We start from the raw sequence: 20,186 nt of genomic DNA, 5'->3' as shown, positions 1-20,186 counted from the left end.
TGACTTAAAAACAGGTCTGGAGTCCCAAATCTGAGAACTGCTAGGATGACTGCATAGATGAAGCTGCGAAGAGTCTGTCAACTACTTATAGTTTCCTTTCACTTTGATCACTTGAAAATGGAGGCACTGGTATGGGACTAAGAAACAAAACCTCTTACCGTAAAGTCTTAAGAAATGTATGACATAGAAATACAGGAAAACTTTAAATAGGTATCCAACCAAACTTTTATTGGGGTTTTATTGCAATCTACTTTTGGCAATAAGGGGAAAGTAACCATAAGAACTCCGATCAGATTTTATTCAACAAAGCAGTTTTTCATGAATGCTTAAGGTCAGTGTATAGTCAGCTCAGCTTCCAGTATCAACTTGAGTACCTCATTATGAAAATTTATGCCAGAATGACAACAGTAAGGCATTGCAAGATCCTAAATCATCTAAGATTAAACCATATTTTACATATAATCTTTAGGACAGTATACTAATACTCTACAATAAATAAGGATTTTAAAAATGTGTTGCTTAGCCCTTGTTGAACTAAATTCAATTATTAGCTTATTCTTTAAGTACTCCAGTTAATAAAGGTTTGATTGTACTTCAAGAACTCTGACTTTTCCAAATATAAAAAATTAATTCTTATTTGTTATGACAAAAATTAAGCTTAAAAGCACATTCACACTTGTCCTTAAAAGCATGTTTACATCATATATGAGAAAACTTCTCATGCCTGGAGATACGGTTTATATGGCAAAAAGTCATATGCAAAGAATGACTAGAGGGCAATCCTCCCGGCTCCACGTCCTCCAAAAAGCCACACTTGGCCTCAGTGTAAAAGTTATATTTTATTGCCATGCTACAAAATGTATGAAGTTGGCACTGATAGGGAGAAACAGAGAACAAAGGGTAGGAAGGGATAGAGGGCAAAAGATGTTGTTACATATACAACAAGGTTTTAATCAACAGTGGTAAATTTTGCCAGTATTAAAAATGCAAACCAAAATTTAAAATGCTGATATGAAACAGCATTAATATACAATTTATGCATAGTACAGTATCACTTATGTCTTTTATTAGAGAAATATGGAATGTTTATAAAAGAAATTAACCATAGGGGATAAAATTCCTATTTCATATACAATTTGGCAATGGTAGTCCCACTGTTAGACAATTTTTTATAAAAGAAAAAATTAAAAATCTAATAAGCTACCTTTATACAAAGTTGCTATATTTATGCCTTTACTGTAGGAAAAAAACATTTATAATGCAAATTAGGACATACAATAATCTTACAATATTATACAATGTAATGAAAATAAAAACATAACACAAAATTTTTCCTTTATAAAATGTATATTTTGCATTTACTAATGCAAATGTGGCACACCGGTGACTACTGTACTATTAATACCAGTCCGTTTCCATGCTATTATTGTCCAATTGTCATAGAATTGTAGTTGTATTGATGCTACAAAAGAATTGTGTTATACCCCCAAAAAATGAGGAAGTAGGAATGGGGAATAGGGATGTAAAGAACAGGATAGATAGGGTGCTGGTTTGGGCAGAGTATATTGTGGTATGTCATAAAATATGTTAGTTTTTCAAGCCAAAAACATTTTCTATACATTCTATTAATTTCGTACCAATGCCTTTATTCAAATTTGGCAAACAACAGGGAAAAGTAATTAGTACCATATACCTCACATATCAGAAATATGAATAAGATGCCAATACATCAGTTACTTCTGAATGTTGTCTCTGATGGTATGTCTATTTCAAGGAGATATATATATATATATATATATACATATATATATATATATGCATATACACATACACATATATATATTTACACACACTACACATTGCACAAAAACACTTGGGCATTATGGGTTAGGAACAGCACAGGGGGAGGTGGGAAGTACTTTTTAGCTTGTTAAAACCTTTACCTTGAGGCAAAAATATTGGTGGCACATTATTGGGAAATTATGAAAACATAAGGCCCCTGTCCCATTTTTAATAGAACATTATTGAGGTACATTTTTATATGTTGTGCCACAGATTTTTTTTGAGGGGGGAGGGATAAACAAACACTAGCTTGACTTATAACATTGAACTGTGGGGTCAACATTAATATCTATAAAAACAAAGATTGCTTGGCAAATTTTCATAAGTCCCAAATGTGATCTATTCTGGATATACTGGGAAGTGAAAAGCTTTTTGCTGAGTCTTCAAGAGTAAAGTGCATATCTCATCACTCCACAGCAGCAGTAAATAAAAGGAACTATTTGCCAATCTTCCTGGAGGGAGGGAAGGCACCATATTTTCATTTTTTAAAGGAAGATGAAACTGGGAAATAAAATACATGAAGAAAAAACACAGGTAATACCCATATCAGTTTCCAACCTCTGATGTGGGATAAAAAGGACTGTTATCACCTGTACGGATAAAAGAGGACTCTATTGGGGGGAAAGCATATGGACAATGATTATATTTCCAAAACCAGAAAGTGGGGTCACATGGTCCATCAACAGAACAAAATATCTAAAATTAGGTCTGTCTCAGAAAAATCTGAAACATATGGCCACAATTATACCCAATAAAATATCTCATTCTACGATGCACCTCGTAACAGGTACATTCTTCCAGGACAGAGCTTAATGCCCGTGACTAGACTACTGCAAAGGACAAGTAGTGTTCTACATTACTTTTTATTAAATAGGAACACAGGTGATTTCCAGAGACATCTAGAAATAAACACCAGTTGTATACATCTTCCTAATACTCATAGTACCTAAAATCAAATTCTTAGCAGACAAATTGGTCCCATTTTCATTTTTAAAGCACACGGTATTTAAAGCATAAACTGCAATGATTATATTGGAGCTACCTAAAATACATAAGAACTAATTAGAATCCGGAGGAAAATGAAAATGGTGAGGCAAAGAAAGAAAATAAAGTATCCGACCTCCAAAATGAATCAGTAGGTCAGCCCTTTCATCTGGAGGTCCTGTCTTGACTGCTTGTTTTGGAGAAAACCACATGTACTGGTTCCATTATAATTCTTATTCCACGTTACAAAAACCATCACATAAATTTGGCACGATTAGCAATCTACTCAGAGGAAAGCATAAATGGAACAATACATTAAAAATGGAAACTGCACACCAATACCAATGTTCTCTCCTTAGAGCACAGTGAACACTTTAGTAAGCACCAGGTTCACAGAAAAATAAAAAAGAAAAAAGAAAGAAAATTCTGCTATGCACATAAACCAATGGCACTGAAAATAATAACGACAAGCTTTAATAATTTATTTTCTTTATAATGGTCCCGCTCTCTTCTGCTAATCCACTCACTGTCCTATAATTAATCAGGTTATTCGCTGGTCAGGTTGGGTGCTGTACGACTGAGACCTTAGTTACATCTGGACGATAGATCCAAATCATGATCTCAAACTTTCTCAACATTTAGAGAAAACAGTAACCTAACCATTCCGCTCTGCCGTCTCTTATCTTCCCTAGTAGTGTTTTGAGAAACTGGAATATTCTTGACTTTCCGAGAGTTACGACATACGGATTCTCTTCGGTTTATATAAACTTCAATTCATTTTAAATCCTAAATTATGACACAATCTCATTGCTGTAAGACTTCCACTGTACCTGCTATGCTGGCCACAATCCTAACATTCTACTGAAATCAAGGGATAACCAAAGATCTATCTATGAGTGAAAGGACAGCGGGGGGGGGGGGGGACACCACTGCGGGCAAAGAACAACTGCAGCCGTGTGACGAGGGAATCGCTGCTAAAGTGCTGGGGAGAGTGCCCACAGAGAAAACACAGTACCTTTAGGGAACTTTGCATGTGAAAAGTAGCTTCTTTTGTTTTTTTTTTTCCTCAACTGTTAAAGAGATCACCTATGGACACAAGTGAAATTTCAAATTGCGCGAATGTTTTTATCAACTTGAAAAGTAAACAGCATATAAATAAATACTGGACAAGGGCAACCCTGTTACAGAATAACAGTAAGTTCCAAACGAACCTTCAAAACCACAATTCAACAGAAATGCAAACTAAACAACAACGAACATGTAGTCCAATTTCAAAACTATATACAAACTCAAACATTTTAAATTGAAAAAGACAGTAAGCAACAAAATAAGACATCCCAAACACCAAAGGAAAAAACTAAAGGTAAATGGCAATCTAATGGCACAGATGCCTCCAGGAAACAATGTTATTGTTCATAATCTATGGGAGAGCAACTTTCAAGAGATCCTGGTTTAGATTTCCAAATGTTTTTGGGTAAAGTGACCTGAGACTGATTCTTGAGTCTAGTGTAATTCTGATTAAGATACTATCTGGGCCTGCCCTTCAAATGACATCATGAGATGAGTAAAGAGAAAATTTTGTCTCCTTCCTGCCTTTCGACACACCAAGAACAAACCCTATTCATGGGCACAGGACTCTTTCTAGTAACGTAGAAGGCAAAGGAACTGACTGGTATATAAGGAGGTGTGGTACTTCTATTTCCTTTACAGATGTTTTGGCTCAAGGCAAAAAGCCTACAATTAATGAAATAAAGGATTCCTCATGTTACATGCTGGAGGCCATATACCATGAATAGTGAGTCTACAAATATTACTTTCAAAGCCTAGAGTTATCTGTTAGCAATGCACATGATCAAGAGGCTTTATAAAATGTTTTAAACGCCAACCATGACTTAGACATGAATGATATGCGTAAGTCCGGAATATTGATAACAATCAACCAGCATGTCACTCACTTCAACTCTCATTTTAAATAGGCACTGTGAAAATGGGAATGCTGCTGTACAGTAATGAGTAGTATGTACTGAAATTAGTGTTCTTTAATGAGTACCTGCTCTAACGTTAATTCCCTTTAAAGAAGCACATGAAATAGTCAGAAAAAAAATCTTATCAGTCTATAAAAGGAGTTAGTGTTTAGAAATGAAAATGAAGCACTTGCATCTTCATTTTTTGAAACTTCACAAAGGTGCAAACAATGTACTGCTTTCCGGGCTCACATGGGCAGGTCAGTACTATTATGTCTGGTCTTCCTAGACGTACCGTCGTCTCGCGGCAGTGCTTTCTGCAGATTTGACATAGCAGCAGTTCTCTCGATGTCTATCACAGCGTACAGCTCTGTGCGCCTGGTAGGGGTCTGTGGAAGGGGAGTGGTAGGCGTTTTTGGAGTCTGAGGGTTGTCAGAGTCACTGCCACCTTCCAAGTCAACCTGTATGTAATTGAGCTGCCTGTGTTCTAAACTTGGGCGTCTGATATCAAAGTTAAAGACTGTCGGTGTACAGTCCCGACGCCTCGAATATTCTATTTTGTGAGCACTTGCCGGCACTGTTACATTCTCTGTATTTACATAGTTATGCATTGGATCTAGATTATTATGGTAACCATTTAGAGATGGGGTCTTTGGTCCTAAATTGTCATCTTCATCCCTACTAAGCTTGCGGGCTTCCCAGACAGGAGGCAAAGATGGTAAATTTTCATAGTTTAATAATGCAGTTCTTCTCTGAGCTGAGTTGTTGATATTCTGGGTATCTGAGGTACTGCTGGATGTCAGACGACCTCTCCTGACCCCTGAGGCACTAGGGATAGATAACCCATTTATATTTTCATACACCAGTTTGTTAACAGAGGGTGCATCTCTTCGCTCATCACTGTCATATCCAGTGTCCCATTCTGTGCTATTGGCACCGCTTCCACTGACTTGGTCTCTTCCAAGTTGCTCCAGTTTCTCTTTTTCCATCAACTGCTTTTGAACAGGGGTTGGTCCTAAGACAAATTTGACTCCTTCGGGTTCAAGAAGAATCTGAGGGTCCCTGTCCTCAATACTACTTGGTTCTTCTTTTGGTGTGTTGCTTTCAGCATTAGAAATCCTCGCCTCCAATGGGACATGCACACTTGTGCGGTTTTTCCGCTCTTCTTGCACTCCTGTAGTGTTGACATAGGTATGTACCTAAAACAAAACAGGAAAGTGAATCTATAACTTGCCTAAAACAAAAACCAAAAAAAGGCTGATCATATCAGTTAACTTAATCGATTAACTTCCTCTCTCACTATACTCTCCCTTCGAGGCTTGTGTACCCAGTTTTCACTAAGGAAAAGGTGGGGAGAGGGGAAGAATGTAGAAAGATCTTCTTCACTTGATAAAATAATAACTACTCTAAAATAACACATAACATTGTACTTGATACACGAAAAGCACTCAGTTAAAAAAAATCAGGAATGAAAAACAAAAAAAAAATCAGGAATGAATTGAGATTAGCATTTTCATGTTTTGGAAATTTTCATCAATACATTAAAACATGATTCAGAAATAAGGAATAGTAAGAGTATTTTAAAAAGGAGACAAATTTATCATGATTTGCAGATAATGTGACCAAATAAAAAGATTAAACCCTACTAGATTTAATAAAAGTTCTATAAAATGCATTGATATAAAAATAAATACCACCTACTCAGAAATCATCACTGTTTAGAAAGGGTCAATGGTATTTGGGGGGAAAAACAACATAAAAATGTTTGGAAGATTAGGGGCCCCTGGGTGGCTCGGTCGGTTAAGCATCAACTCTTGATTTTTGGCTAAGGTCATGATCTTGTGGTCGTGAGATTGAGCACCACATCGGGCTCTCCACTCATGGGGGAGGAGGGGAGGGAGTCTGCTTGGGATTCTCTCCTCCCTTCACACTGCCCCCTGCCATTCTCTTTCTCTAAGATAAAAAAAAAAGAAAAGAAAAAAAAAAACCTTAAAAAAATTTAGAAGACTATACATAAAATTTGAAAAAAATTAAAAGATAAAATGCAAAATCTGAGGGAGGTGTAATTATAGTAACTAACATAAAAATTCATTTATCATGTAAAGAACACAAAGAAACAGATTCAAATAGTAAAAACTTCTTCATGATATGTGACCTTTTGGTTTACAAAAGAATAACTAATTAATATATAGACAATGTTCAACCAATAACTTCATTCCACCAATGAAAAATACAAGTCAGAATCATCAAATAGCTTCATAAAAACACTGACAACAAAAATCTACCTTCCTGCTAGTAATCCACTAATATAAAAAGCAGTATAACTTCCAAATCCATTGGAGGTTAATATAACAGGAACTATTTTTTTTTAAAGATTTATTTATTTATCTATTCACGAGAGACACACAGAGAGAGAGGGGGAGAGACACAGGCAGAGGGAGAAGCAGGTGCCCTGCAGGGAGCCCGATATGGGACTGGATCCCGGGACTCCAGGATCACGCCCTGGGCCGAAGGCAGGCGCCAAACCACTGAGCCACCCAGGCGTCCCATAACAGGAACTATTTAGTTATATCTGTATTTATTTATAGATAACCCTTTCCTGTGAGCCCAGACTATTGTGATGATACACCTATTTTGCATATGTTAGAAAATATATGCTGTTTCCTCTGATTCTTCACTATAAGTCATAAACAAATAATGAAAGTTAAAATTCAGACAGACTACAATTTTCATGTATCAGCACAGTAATGCTTTAACTCCACACAATCCATTATCCCATTAGACAGTAGTATATACTTACTTGCTCCTCCGCTACAAGCAAAGGATGTGTAGATTCTTCACCTACTGAAGGCAGGCGTGCACTTCCCACAGAAGGATGTCTGCTTGAGGGATGGGATGAAGCATCTCCAAATGAGGGATATCGGGGATATCCATTAGGTAAATTCTGAGCAGCAAACCCTGGAGCTGAGTTATGGTTTATTGGTTAAAGAAGAAAAGTAAAATATGGGGACAAGACAGAGAGATAAAAATGAAAGAGAATGGAATCTGCACTGAGAGGAGTAAGCAAAGTGCTTCTGGTAAGACAAGAGAAACCAGAGCACAAACGACACTCCCCTTCCACTCCAACTTTCCATTCGCCCTTTAGCTAATAGGGAACTTGTAACGTTTTCCTACTTAAAATATTAAAAGTGTTTATAATTATAGCTCTCACAGTTTTTTTAAAAAAAAAAAAACAACCATTACATTTATGTTAGCCAACGGTGATTTCTAAAATGTTACAAATTAAATATCCATAATTCATAGTTTTTAAATGTCTATTTTCAAAATACAAGAGGGAAAACTGGCACTTACTTGTAGGTGTTCGAGGTGTTCTGGGGACTTCCAATTCTGTCTGATGATTATTCCTTTCTACAACTGGCTCTTCCACCACATTTATACTATTATTTTGCATAATCTCTTGCAACATGTTAAATAATTCTTCTGCACGGGCACACTTAAAGGCAAAGATTCCTGCAAATATAAAAGAGAAGGGGAAAATGGTAGCTACAGTTTTAAAAAAGCTACAAGAGATACCTGTCAAAGAACAAAACCGTAAAGCATTCTATGCACTGACAGGAAGAAAGGCCTTTTATAAATGTCTGATAAATTAATGGTATTCTCGGTTTCAAAACATAAACCCAAGGCAGCCCAGGTGGCTCAGTGGTTTAGTGCCGCCCTCAGTCTGGAGGCCTGATCCTGGACACCTGAGATCGTCGAGTCCCATGTCAGGCTCCCTGCATGGAGCCTGCTTCTCCCGTAGCCTTTGTCTGTCTCTCTCTCCTCTCTGTTTCTCATGACTAAATAAATAGAAATCTTAAAAAAAAAATAAACCCAAAAGGAAATTCACAGAATAATTTTCATACGTCTCAAGAGAGATGGCCCAAAACAAGGCAGACGAAAACGAGATCTCAACACTTACTTTGGTCTGCTGTTCAACAGCAGGGGGAGCCCAAATCACCATTAGCAAGGTGATCCTTTACCATTTGACAATCCCCTGCTCCATGGTTTACAATCCTTACCTTTTTTTTTTTTTTTAATTTTTATTTATTTATGATAGGCACACAGTGAGAGAGAGAGGCAGAGACACAGGCAGAGGGAGAAGCAGGCTCCATGCACCAGGAGCCCAACGTGGGATTCGATCCCGGGTCTCCAGGATCGCGCCCTGGGCCAAAGGCAGGCGCCAAACCACTGCGCCACCCAGGGATCTCCAATCCTTACCTTTTTTAATAATTACAACAGTTCCGTAAAGTAGGGATTAGCATTCCTCTCTGATAGAGAAGATACCTGATGTTCTACAGAGAGCATGTAACTTGCCCCTGCCTTTCAAGCAGTAGGTAGCAAAAAGCCAAACCACGTTCTGTTTGTGTCCAAAGGTTAAGTGTTTTCCCCAAAAAGTTGTAACAATAAAGATACAAAAAGCTTTAACAATAGAGTCCAAAGGTTAGGTTCTTTCCCCAAAAAGTTATAACAATACAGATACATACCCAATGTACTGAAGCTAATCATATACTGAAAAGCTTAAAGTTAATACAAGGAGTCAAAATTCTAGGCATAGAAAATGTGCTTGACAAAATGCCTGGTAAATGAATATACAGTTTACATATCTGTTTCTTAATAATCTACTAATTTGGGGAATTTTTTTCTATCAGGAGAAAAGCAAAGTATTAATTTAAACGTCTGTGAAAAAACTGAAAGATCAGTTTTCAAATGTGCTAATGTTTGAAGAAAAAAAAAATTAAAGGCTCTACCTACCTTGTCCAGTTTGACATCTCCGGCCACTTTCAAAAGAAAAGAGATTTGAATCATAGCCATAGCGTCGCAGGCAGAGGTAGTGCCATTTTACCGAGTCACGTTTGCGAGTGTATAAAATCAGTTCTGTGTCTGTAAGTTCCATTATGCCAGAACCTAACTCATTCCCATCATCATCCACATTAATGACCTAAAAAAGAACGTTTAATTAGAGCTTACCTAATGTTCCCACTTGACAAACATACATGTAATTCACCAATTAGTAACATGCACTGTTGCTGATTTGGTTCAGTTATTCGCTCCTTTGTTAGTTCTTTCATCAACCAAGGTGTGTGTTAGGCTTGGACTATGCAGCAGTGTGGTACCTGGTTCTGTCCACAAGAAGCTCACACTCTCAGTGAGGATGTAAGATATACAAATATGAAGTCAACAACACGAAGCTATACATGAGCAATTGACGAATGGGTGCAATAGAGGCTGCAAGAGGCAGGTAGGGTAGCTGGAGAAGCCTGCACATGAGAAGAGGAGAGACTTTGGCTGAGCCCCCGGAGAGAACTGGTGGGGTCAGGGGTTGTAGGGCCTATCTGGAGATGCAGTGCTGCAGCAGCGATGAAGAAGGTATGTTTCAGAGACCAAGACAAGACTGGCACAGAGTTCACAGAAGGGGAGGCCTCGTACTGCTGAGTTTCTGCAAATGGCCAGAGACTATGAGGAGTAGGTAACACTTAGAACTGAGACTGGCAGAGGGCTTTCCACATATTTTTCCCATTTAATCCTTGTAACAATCCTAAACCACAGGTAATACTATTTTCTCCACTGTAGTGCACAAAACTGGAACAAACACATAGTGACAACACAACCTGCCCAAGGTCACAAAGCTACAAAGCAATAGGCTGTCGACTTACACCTAGGTCTGTGTGATCCAGAGGCTATGATTTATAATAATCTGAGGTCAGACTATGAGAGACACTATATGGCTGTGGATAGGTAAGAAACGGAGCATCTGTACTCTAGGCAACAGAACACCGGAAGTTTTAGAATGATGAAAGAGTAAGATTAATATGATGTCAACTGCAGGATGGATCACAAAGGTGACTGACTCAAGGTACAGTTCAGCTAAGAAATTATCCAGGTATGAAGCAATGACTGGGAGGTAGTGACCAGATTGAAGAGGCACCTATAGAATGGAATTTAAAAAAAAAAATACTAGAACTATATGGCTAATTGGATATAGAGGACCAAAGGGAGAGCAAAAGAGGATTCCATTACGTCAGCAAGAACATATCGTCAACATTTGTTAAAACAAGAAAAGGCAGAGCGGACACAAAGAGAAATAGAAGCGTCTAGAGATAAAAGGAAGTATGATATATCATGTAAAGAAAAAGAACATCCAACTAGGCAGTAAGAGATATAAACTCAACCAGTTTTACTAACCTTAAACTTGTTCCGATGGTTATCTGGGACAGTGTCTTTATCTGGACAGCTACAACAGCTACCCATGGCTTCTTCAGAAGACCATGTGAGCGCTACATGAAAGATAATTTGGAAAAAATTATTAAATGTAGGATACAGAAACCATAAAACAGAAAAAGACTTTAGAAATCACCTAACACAAGTCCTGCATTATTTTGATGAGGAAAATTAGGCCCAAGAAGGTACAGGACTGAGCTAGATTTCACACATTCAGCTGGTAAATTTTGCTCAGTGACAAGGAAAATAATTTTGTGAGGTCAACGTCACAGAAATCTCAAATTTTCAGTTTAATTTGCAAAGGTCTGCCTATTTTTAGGTTATCTTTTAAAAGAACCAAGCAAACTAAGGTCTCATCTCGTATGTAGCACTATTTAAATTAAGTCATTCATAGAATTAATCCTTAATGGTTTATCAGGAATTTCATGTCCCTCTCTTAATGCAGTTCCAAAGGGATGCTGCACTTCAAGGCCGGAAGGCATTTTGATTCTTATTACTCCCTGTACTGTATCCTTTATGTACCTCACCAGGCAAAATAAGACACAAAAACAAATTTGGAATAGTTCATTAGGAGAAAAAAACAACCCAACAATCAAGGAGTAACTTAATGTAGGGAATACTGGCAAAATGGATAGAGCGTGCCTGTCTAATCCCTCATTCCCACACAAGTTTAGAGATAATAGGTCATAGGTGACAGTAAGTATTCAGGAAAACTCTACATGAACAAACAAAGGAAAAATTCAAAACATCACTTACCAAAAAGGGAAAGAATCAGAATGAATGTGACAGTATTTGGAAATGGGGAAGGGAAGGAGGGGCAAAAAGCTACTAAATATTAAAAACCATAAATCTGATAAAACTTGCCTAAAACTCTTCAGTGGTTCTTTGCTACCTTCAGGAAAAAATTCAAAGCTTGTCAGCATGGTGTGAGATTCTTCACAATCTCGAACCGGGCTGTAGATCTAGTCTGAATTCTCTGACTCTGCTTCAGGCCCTACCAAAACACTGGACGGTTCCCCCAGAGCAGCTTGTCCTCCCACACTGTCCCATGCTGCTCCTTGCCCCCTGAAGATCCAAGGGTACAGCTCCTTCAGGGAAACCTCTCTGATTCCAAGCAACTGGGAGAGTTACACTTCTTATGTATCCCCCAAGGCACCCTGGGCTTCCCAGTACCACAGCATTCTTCACATTGTTTACTCAGTCGAAACTGTGATAGATCATCTGTTTATTCAACTATCATTCTCCCTCCACTGTAAGCTCCTTCTCAAGCAGGGACAGACCTCATTCAGCTCTGCATTCCCCAGGCCTAACATATTACCTTCCACACAGTAGGTGCTCTACGTCTCTTGGGAGCTGAATGAACTGAACTGTACTAAGCAAAGGGAAAGAATGCTGGCAGGTCTAAGTATTAAGCAGATGAAAAAGTATACTAGTGCACAAATCAAAAGAAGTGATAAATAAAATAGTAAAGTTAATTAAGATTTGTATTGCTAGTTCGCTCTGGGTAATGTGCCAGTTAAATAACATGGCATAAAGATGACTGAGTCACAGTAGGTACCTCTGAAGAGTCAGGAATCTAAAAGGAGAGACAGAGATGTACACAAATAACGTATTACGATTAAACCTTATATGAAAATATGAGAAGAGTTCTGTGGGCACAGAAAAGGGAGCACATAACTTTCTGAGTTAGCAGGGCAGGAAGCTTTGCTGGAGCTGGTATTCAAAAAGGTGAAAAGAAACAGTGCGCTGGGCAAAAAATAGAAGTAGATACTTGAGACAGATAAGAGTACAAAGAAAACAAAGACAAAGGTCAGGAAACATCAGGAAAGGTAGCACTGCATTCAGAAGGAAGTGGGGTGTCCGATATGACTGGAGTACAGGGTAGGCTGTGACACCAGCTGGGGCCAAACCACGTAAAGGGACCTGAACAATGAGGTAGCCATCTGGCACCCCAACTAACTTGGAAGCTAGATGGCATCCAGTGTCTTCACGGTCAGATGACATGACTCTACCATGGCATTTATCACATCCTATTGTAATACGTATTTGTCTCGACATTCACTTCACTGTGATTTCCCTGAAGACAGGAACCTTCTCAATTTCCTAGGGCACAAAGCATACCACCTGACATACCCCATGGCCCATAAATGTTGTATTTAAAAAAATTAATTTGTTGGAGATATTGCAGGTTTGCTTCCAGACCACTGCAAAAAAAGCAAGTGTTGCAATAAAGTGAGTCAGATCAATTTTTTGGTTTCCCAGTGCATATAAAAGTGATGCTTACCAAGTCTAAGCAACAGCAATGTATCTAACAAAACAATGTATGTACCTCAATTAAAAAATACTTTATTGCTAAAAATGCTAAACATCATCTAAGCTTTCAGTAAGTCATTATCACTGATCCCAGATCATCTTAACAAAATAGTAATGAAAAAGTTTAAAATATTGTGAGAATTACCAAAATGTGACACAGAGACACAAAGTGAGCAAATGCTGTTGGAAAAACGGTGTTGACAGACTCACTCAAAGCACAGTTGCCACAAACTTTCAATTTGTAAAAATCACAGTATTTGCAAAGCACAATAAAGCAAAGTGCAAGAAAACAAGGAATGTCTGAAAATACCTAATAAAATATGGGATGAGAAAGAGGCAAAAGAATATTCAAAACATTTTTTTTTAAGTAGAGGGACAAATGACAGAAACAAAGTCTTCTTGAAATTACACATCCATCTTCACCACTGACCTGCTCCTGAACATAAAGAGCTAAGTATAGCTTCTGCCTCAAAAGGTGGTGCCTCAAAGGACTGTTCTTAAACTATTTCTCAAAAGGAGTACAGAATCAGTCTTCTTTTTTTGTTTTGTTTTAAAGATTTTTTTAAGTAATCTCTATACCCAACATGGGGCTTGAACTCACAACTCCGAGATCAAGAGCCACACGCTCCACCAACTGAGCGGGCCAGGCACCCCTAGAAAATCATTCTTCTACTTGCCACCTTCACGGGCTACCTGTTAGGACAGCACCTCCTGTGTTGTCAGGGATATATGGATAGTGGTGCACCTACTTGAAAGCTGTCTGCACTGAATGTTTCAATTCAGGGCAACAGCAATTAGTGAAAAGCCTAATATGTGACCCCAAAGCCTTGTTTGCCATACTAAAGGAGAATAAATTTTATCTTACACATGATGGAAAGCCAGGGAAGAATTTGAAGCAGAAAAGTGAGGTGCTCGGTACTTCATTTTAAATACTTCCCCCGCAGGATAAATTTCAGTGGCAGTTCAGTGCAGAGAAGAAAAACCAGTTTGAGAAGATGGAAAAATGAAATATGCTACAGACTTAAAACCAGAAGGGCAATAGTAGGAATAAAGTCAAAAAAGATGAATTTTTAAAACATTCAGGGACACGAGTCAGCAGCATGAAGTAGTTGGCTAGGCAGACAGGAAGGAAGGGGCAGTTTCCAGTGTGGCAGATGAAGGGTGCCGGTTCCATTGCCTGGGACAGAAAACACCATGGGAGTCTTCAAGTGTAAGTGATGGTGGTTAATTCAGTTTTAGACATGATAAGTTGAGATTCTAGAGAACAACCAAATGGAGATATGCAAAGAGAATAAAATACAAGAGCATAGATTTGAGGAAGGAGGGAAAATATTGATATACACATGGTATTTGAAGCCATAAAACAGAAAACACTGCCCAAGGACAGCATAAAGCGGGGTCTACAGTTGAAATTCTGGGGAGTTTCAATTCCAATTCTAGGAAATGTGAAGTACTGGAGTAGAAGGAAGACGTGGAGGAGGAAAAAAATAACCAAAATCGTACCAACTGAAAAAAGAAAGTGTCAAGAAGAAGGGTGCCTGCCATTTATGGTGGAGGCAGACTGTTGGAGGCAGAAACCAAACTCAAGTGAACAAACAGAAGATAAGGAAGTAGGCCCCCAAAGAATGGAAATTGCTCTTTCAAAAACAGGTTCAGAAGGGAAAGGACAGAGTACTATGGTGTAGACAGACATGGTTTCAAAAAGTTATTTGTTTTTAGATGACATAGATTTGTGTAGGTTTGTGATCAGTAGGTCAAGAAAGGTTAAAATTTTTAAGAAAAAACAAAAGGAAAAAAATGTGCTACATGATGGATTGAGACAGAAGGGGAGACTGGAGAAGAGGAATTGCAGGGCTCAGAATGAGAAGTTTGCCCCCAGAAGTAGGAATGCCCTGTCCTCTGACAAGAGACGGAAGAAAATAAAGATGGGTGGAGCATAGTAGAGAAGCTAGAGCAGGTAACATCTACCATCCTAAATTTCCTCTGTGAAATAGAAGGCAAGTTTGCAGAATGAGAACTTGTAGAAATGGTAGGATTATTCCCTGAGGGTCTTCCCAAGAAAGGTAGCAGGCTGATTAAGGAGGCTGCCCTGAGAGGTCAGCAGAGGCTAGAGAGGAAGATGATGCTGTTTTTGCAGCAGCACTCAGCAGTTCAGGGGGTAGATCCTTCAAGTGACCCAGGGTCAGAGGATAAGGGGACAAAGTAATTAAAGGACATTGGAAATATGAGGGTTTGAAGGGACGGATCATCAGGTCTGGTCAGGACAGAAGTAAAGAGGAGAGGCCTGATGAAATGGGGGGGGGAAATGAGGCAAAAAGGAACAGGAGGCCTCTGTAAGGTTGAAGAATCGGTTTAGTAGGAATGAGAGACTGAAACAGCTGGAACAATGGGAAGCTGTGGTCAATCTTCCAGCACAGAAGGAGACTTTTTTTTTTTTTTTTAAGATTTTCTTTATTTATTCATGAGACAGACAGAGAGAGAGAGGCAGAGACACAGGCAGAGGGAGAAGCAGGATCCATGCAGGGAGTCCTACGTGGAACTCGATCCCGGAACTCCAGGATCATGCCCTGGGCCAAAGGCAGGCGCTAAACTGCTGAGCCATCCTGGGATCCCCAGAAGGAGACTTTTTAATGTGGTCTCATCCACATCACTGAATCCTCCTCCTGAACCACAAACTCCTAGGCAAGGGGAAAGGCAAGACACTAAATATTCTGCAGCTATGACCACCAGATTAGTATTTGAATACCACCTCTGAGTTCTGTAAGACCTAATAATGTGCACTAATACTGTAAACACTTGAGAAACCATAGGCCTTCACCATCTTACCAACCAAATCCGTAACTCAGCACAAACATCACCATGCTCCCTCAGAAAGTGACACAGGGAAATAACCGAGGGTACATGTGAGAACAGAAGGGAGCTGCTGTTTGGGAAGAGTAATACTGCAGCAAGTTGGCTGAATATTTTTAAATTCATAAACACTGCCTTAGTTTAATTAAAGCCACGTGTCCTTATTCTTTGAAGGTGACAGCAAGTCAGGAGGCAACATGATTGCATTCAAGAAAACCTAACTAAAAATCACTTGTTTAAAAGAATATAATTTGTGAACTTAAAATTTTTTAAATTTTCCCCTAAAGGTAAAACTCAACTTACCTAGATCTGGCCATTAATATTCTTAGCCTCTTCTGCAGCATCAGGAGTTTAATCATACTTCAAAATACCATGTTTTCTTTGTTTGCTGACTTAACCTAGAAACAAAAAAGACAAGAATTTCTTATTTCTCTTAAAACAATGATTTTCCTTATGAGACTTTTGGTAGGACTGTTAGTTCAGTTAATCTATTTCAATAAACTCAAAAATATAAAAAAACCTGATTAATATATAAGATTTATTTTAAGGTGAATATGGCATGTAAGGTTATCATTCACAGGTAAAAATGCTATAGTCTAAGTTCTATGATTCTTGGATATCAGAACCTTCAGAAGCCGTTGACTCTGGCTTCTCCACTAGAGCTACCACATGGGACAAATCACTTCTCTATCTCCTCAGCCAGAAAATGTAACGTCAGACTAAACCACCTCCAGAGTTCCTTTCCAGTTCTAATCTCACCCAGCGGCAGGCTAATTCTCCACCTCCAGTCACTTTTCTTAAACCTCACCATTGCTCCTCCCAAGAACAGACTCTCTAGAAGTCCACCTGTGGTCCCCTGCTAATCTACAAGACCCCTCCAGAACCAAATCAGGAGTCAGGCATCAGGAAACAGTTGATATAAACGAGCATGCCATACTGACACAGGATAATGATATACCTTATACCAATAAATTATAATCTAGGGTTTCAAGAGGTTTCCATATACTTCTGGAGAATTTCTGGCCAATCCATTCCCTTTTCACAACACAGAAAAAGTCAAAGTCAAAGATGGGCACTAACATTTACTGAGTAACTGCACTGTATCAGGTGTTGCGGTTTGCAAATAGTCCCGTTTTAATCTATGCATTAACTAGAGTTAACAAACGACTGATATCCAAAACGAACATTTCCAAATCATGAACCCATAAGCAAACAAAATTTTCAATTCTGGACTTCAAACCAATACTAAATAAGCAGTCTGGCCAGGTGGTCCCTTGCACCCCTCAAAAGCTGCTGCTACACCCCATGCTAGAGTGAGGAGCAACTCAGTGCCTCTGCCTTAGCACACTTTTCCTTCCTCCAGAAGCTTAATATATATTATGCTTTGTCTTTAGCTCATAAAATAATCTAGCTGATTCCAACATAAAATTGTTTCTCTTCAATGAATACGTATTGTTTATTCACCTCTCTCTTCTGAGAGATGTTAGCTAGCCAGTTAACTCAGGAAAATCTCTCTTCCTCTTTTTATTCACTCCATTTATAAGCATCTCACAACTCCCATCCTGGAATAGGTTTAATCATAGTGAATATTATTAAAAGACGTGAGAGTGATCCTTCCATAACCCTAAAACAAAGAGAAGTCCTAAGTTTTGAATGAAACATTAAAGAATCAGTATACCAACCTATACAGCTCTTGAAAATATTAAAAAGCAATCAACAAAATCTCTGAAAACTTTTTATTGTCCCATCTTTAGACTTTTTCTCTTTTCCTAATTTTCTTTAAGTAAAAGACATATAAAATTTACCATCCTACCTATTTCTAAGCACACAGTTCGGTTGTGTTAAATATATTCAATACTGTTGTGCAATCACCATCCAGAATTTAATTTTGCAAAATTGAAACTCTGTACCCATTAGCCGCCTCATTTCCCCTCCCAGCCAATCCTGGCAACCACCTTTCTACTTTCTGTTTTTATGAGTTTGACTATTCTAGGTACCTCACTCATATAAATGGGATTATACAGTATTTACCTTTTTGTGCCTGCCTTATTTCACTAGGCATAATGTCTTTAAAAGCTCATCCATGTTGTAACAGGTATCAAAATTTCCTCTTAAAGGTTGAACAGTTTTCCATTTATGTATGTGTGTGTATATGCACATACACACACACACACACACACACACACACACACACCAAATTTTGCTTATCCATTCATCTACTGATGGACATTTATCCATCTTTTGGCTACTGTAATGATGCAGCTGTGAACATGAATATACAAATATCTCTTTGAGATCCTGCTTTCAATTCTCTTGAATATAGATCCAGAAATGATATTGCTGAACACATGGTAATTCAATTTTTTTTTTGAGGAACTGCCATACTGTTTTACACAGCAGCTGCATCATTTATATTCCCATGAGCAGTGCACAAGAATTCAATTTTTCCACATTCTCACCAACATGCTTTCTGTTTTTGTTTGTTGGTATTCGCCATCATAATGGGTGTGAGGTGGTATCTTAATGTAGTTTTGATTTGCATTTCCCTAATAATTAATGATCTTGAGCATCTTTTCATGTGCTTATTAATCATTCATATATCTCCTTTGAGAAATGCCTATTCAAGTCCTTGGCCCATTTTTGAGTTGGGATATTCTTTTGTTTTGGACTTTGAGAAGTTCTCTATATATTCTGGATATTATCCCTTATCAAATATATGGTTCACAAATATTTTCTCCCAATCTGTGGGCTGCTATTTTCAGTCTGTTGAATAGTGTTTTTTAATGTACAGAAATTTTTATTTTTTGTAAAGTCCAATTTGTCTATTTTTTATTTGTTGCCTAGGCTTCTGGTGTCATACCCAGGAAAGCACTGCCAAATCCAAAGTTGTGAAGCTTCTGTTTAATGTTTTCTTGTAGGAACTGTATTGTTTTACCTGTTATATTTAGGTCTTTGATCCATTTTGAGTTAATTTTTATGTGTTAGGGGAGGGTCTAAGTTCATTCTTTCACATATGGATATCCAGTTTCCCCAGCACCATTTGTTACAAAGATTGCCCTTTCACCATTGAATGGAATTGGCACTTGTGTCAAAATTTAGTTGACCACATATGTGAGGGTTTGTTTCTGGATTCTCTATTCTTCTATTCCACTGGCCTGTAAGCCTGTCTTTATGTCAGTACCATACTGTTTTGATTACTGTGGCTTTGTAGTAAATTTTGAAATCTGGAAGTGTGAGTCATCTAGTTTTGCTATTCTTTTTTTGTTTTGGAAAAAAAATGTTTTGGCTTTTAGTGGTTCTCTTGAGATTCTACATAAATTTTAGGATAGGTTTTTCTATTTTTGAAAAAAAAACATCATTGGGATTTTGATAGGGGTTGCATTGAATCTGCAGAGCTCTTTGAATAGCACCAATATTTTAACAATATTACATCTAATCCATGAACATGGTGTGCGTTTAGTTATGTCTTCTTTAATTTCTTTCAGCAACGTTTTGCAGATTTTATTGTACAAGTCTTTCACCCCTTGGTTAACTTAAGTCCTACAAAGTATTTTATTCTTTGTGATGCTACTGTAAATGGAATGGTTTTTTGTAATCTGCTTTCAGTTATTCATTGTTAGTGTAGAGAAGTGTAACTAATTTTTGCATACTGACTTTGTAAACTACTACTTTGATGAATTCGTTTACTAGTTTAAAAAAATTTTTTTTGTAGAATCTTTCAGTACATATAAGATCATATCACCTGCAAACAGATAATTTTACTTCTTCCTTTACAGTGTGGATGCCTTTTATTTCTCTTTCTTGCCTAGCTGCTCTGGCTAGAACTTCCAGTACTATGTTGAGTAAAAGTAACGAAAGCGGCATCCTTGCCTTTTTCCGATCCTGGAGGAAAAGCTTTCAGTCTTTCACTACTGAGTCTGATCACTGTGGATTTTTCATAGATGGCTTTTATTATGTTGAGACAGTTTCCTTCTA

General features: G+C 38.0%; 1 protein-coding gene across 8 annotated transcripts in view; it reads right to left on the bottom strand.

Annotated features, from left to right (window-relative positions):
* Positions 1-819: 819 nt before the first annotated feature.
* FRS2 (fibroblast growth factor receptor substrate 2) overlaps positions 820-20,186 on the bottom strand; it is a 111,679-nt gene continuing 92,312 nt past the window's right edge. For all 8 annotated transcript variants that reach the window (XM_055328418.1, XM_055328425.1, XM_055328419.1 and 5 more), the window contains 6 exons: positions 16,515-16,609; positions 11,013-11,104; positions 9,582-9,768; positions 8,142-8,300; positions 7,591-7,754; positions 820-5,989 (listed from right to left, as the gene is read on the bottom strand). In XM_055328418.1, coding sequence (XP_055184393.1) covers positions 5,039-5,989; positions 7,591-7,754; positions 8,142-8,300; positions 9,582-9,768; positions 11,013-11,078 — 1,527 coding nt within the window. In that variant the 5' untranslated portion in view covers positions 11,079-11,104; positions 16,515-16,609 and the 3' untranslated portion in view covers positions 820-5,038. The remainder of the gene's footprint in view (positions 5,990-7,590; positions 7,755-8,141; positions 8,301-9,581; positions 9,769-11,012; positions 11,105-16,514; positions 16,610-20,186) is intronic.

Source organism: Nyctereutes procyonoides, unplaced genomic scaffold, assembly GCF_905146905.1.
Source record: "Nyctereutes procyonoides isolate TBG_1078 unplaced genomic scaffold, NYPRO_anot_genome, whole genome shotgun sequence".
Classification (NCBI taxonomy): Eukaryota; Metazoa; Chordata; class Mammalia; order Carnivora; family Canidae; genus Nyctereutes; species Nyctereutes procyonoides.
The sequence above is the reverse complement of the archived record's forward strand: the minus strand, read 5'-3'. Positions and strand labels throughout refer to the sequence as shown.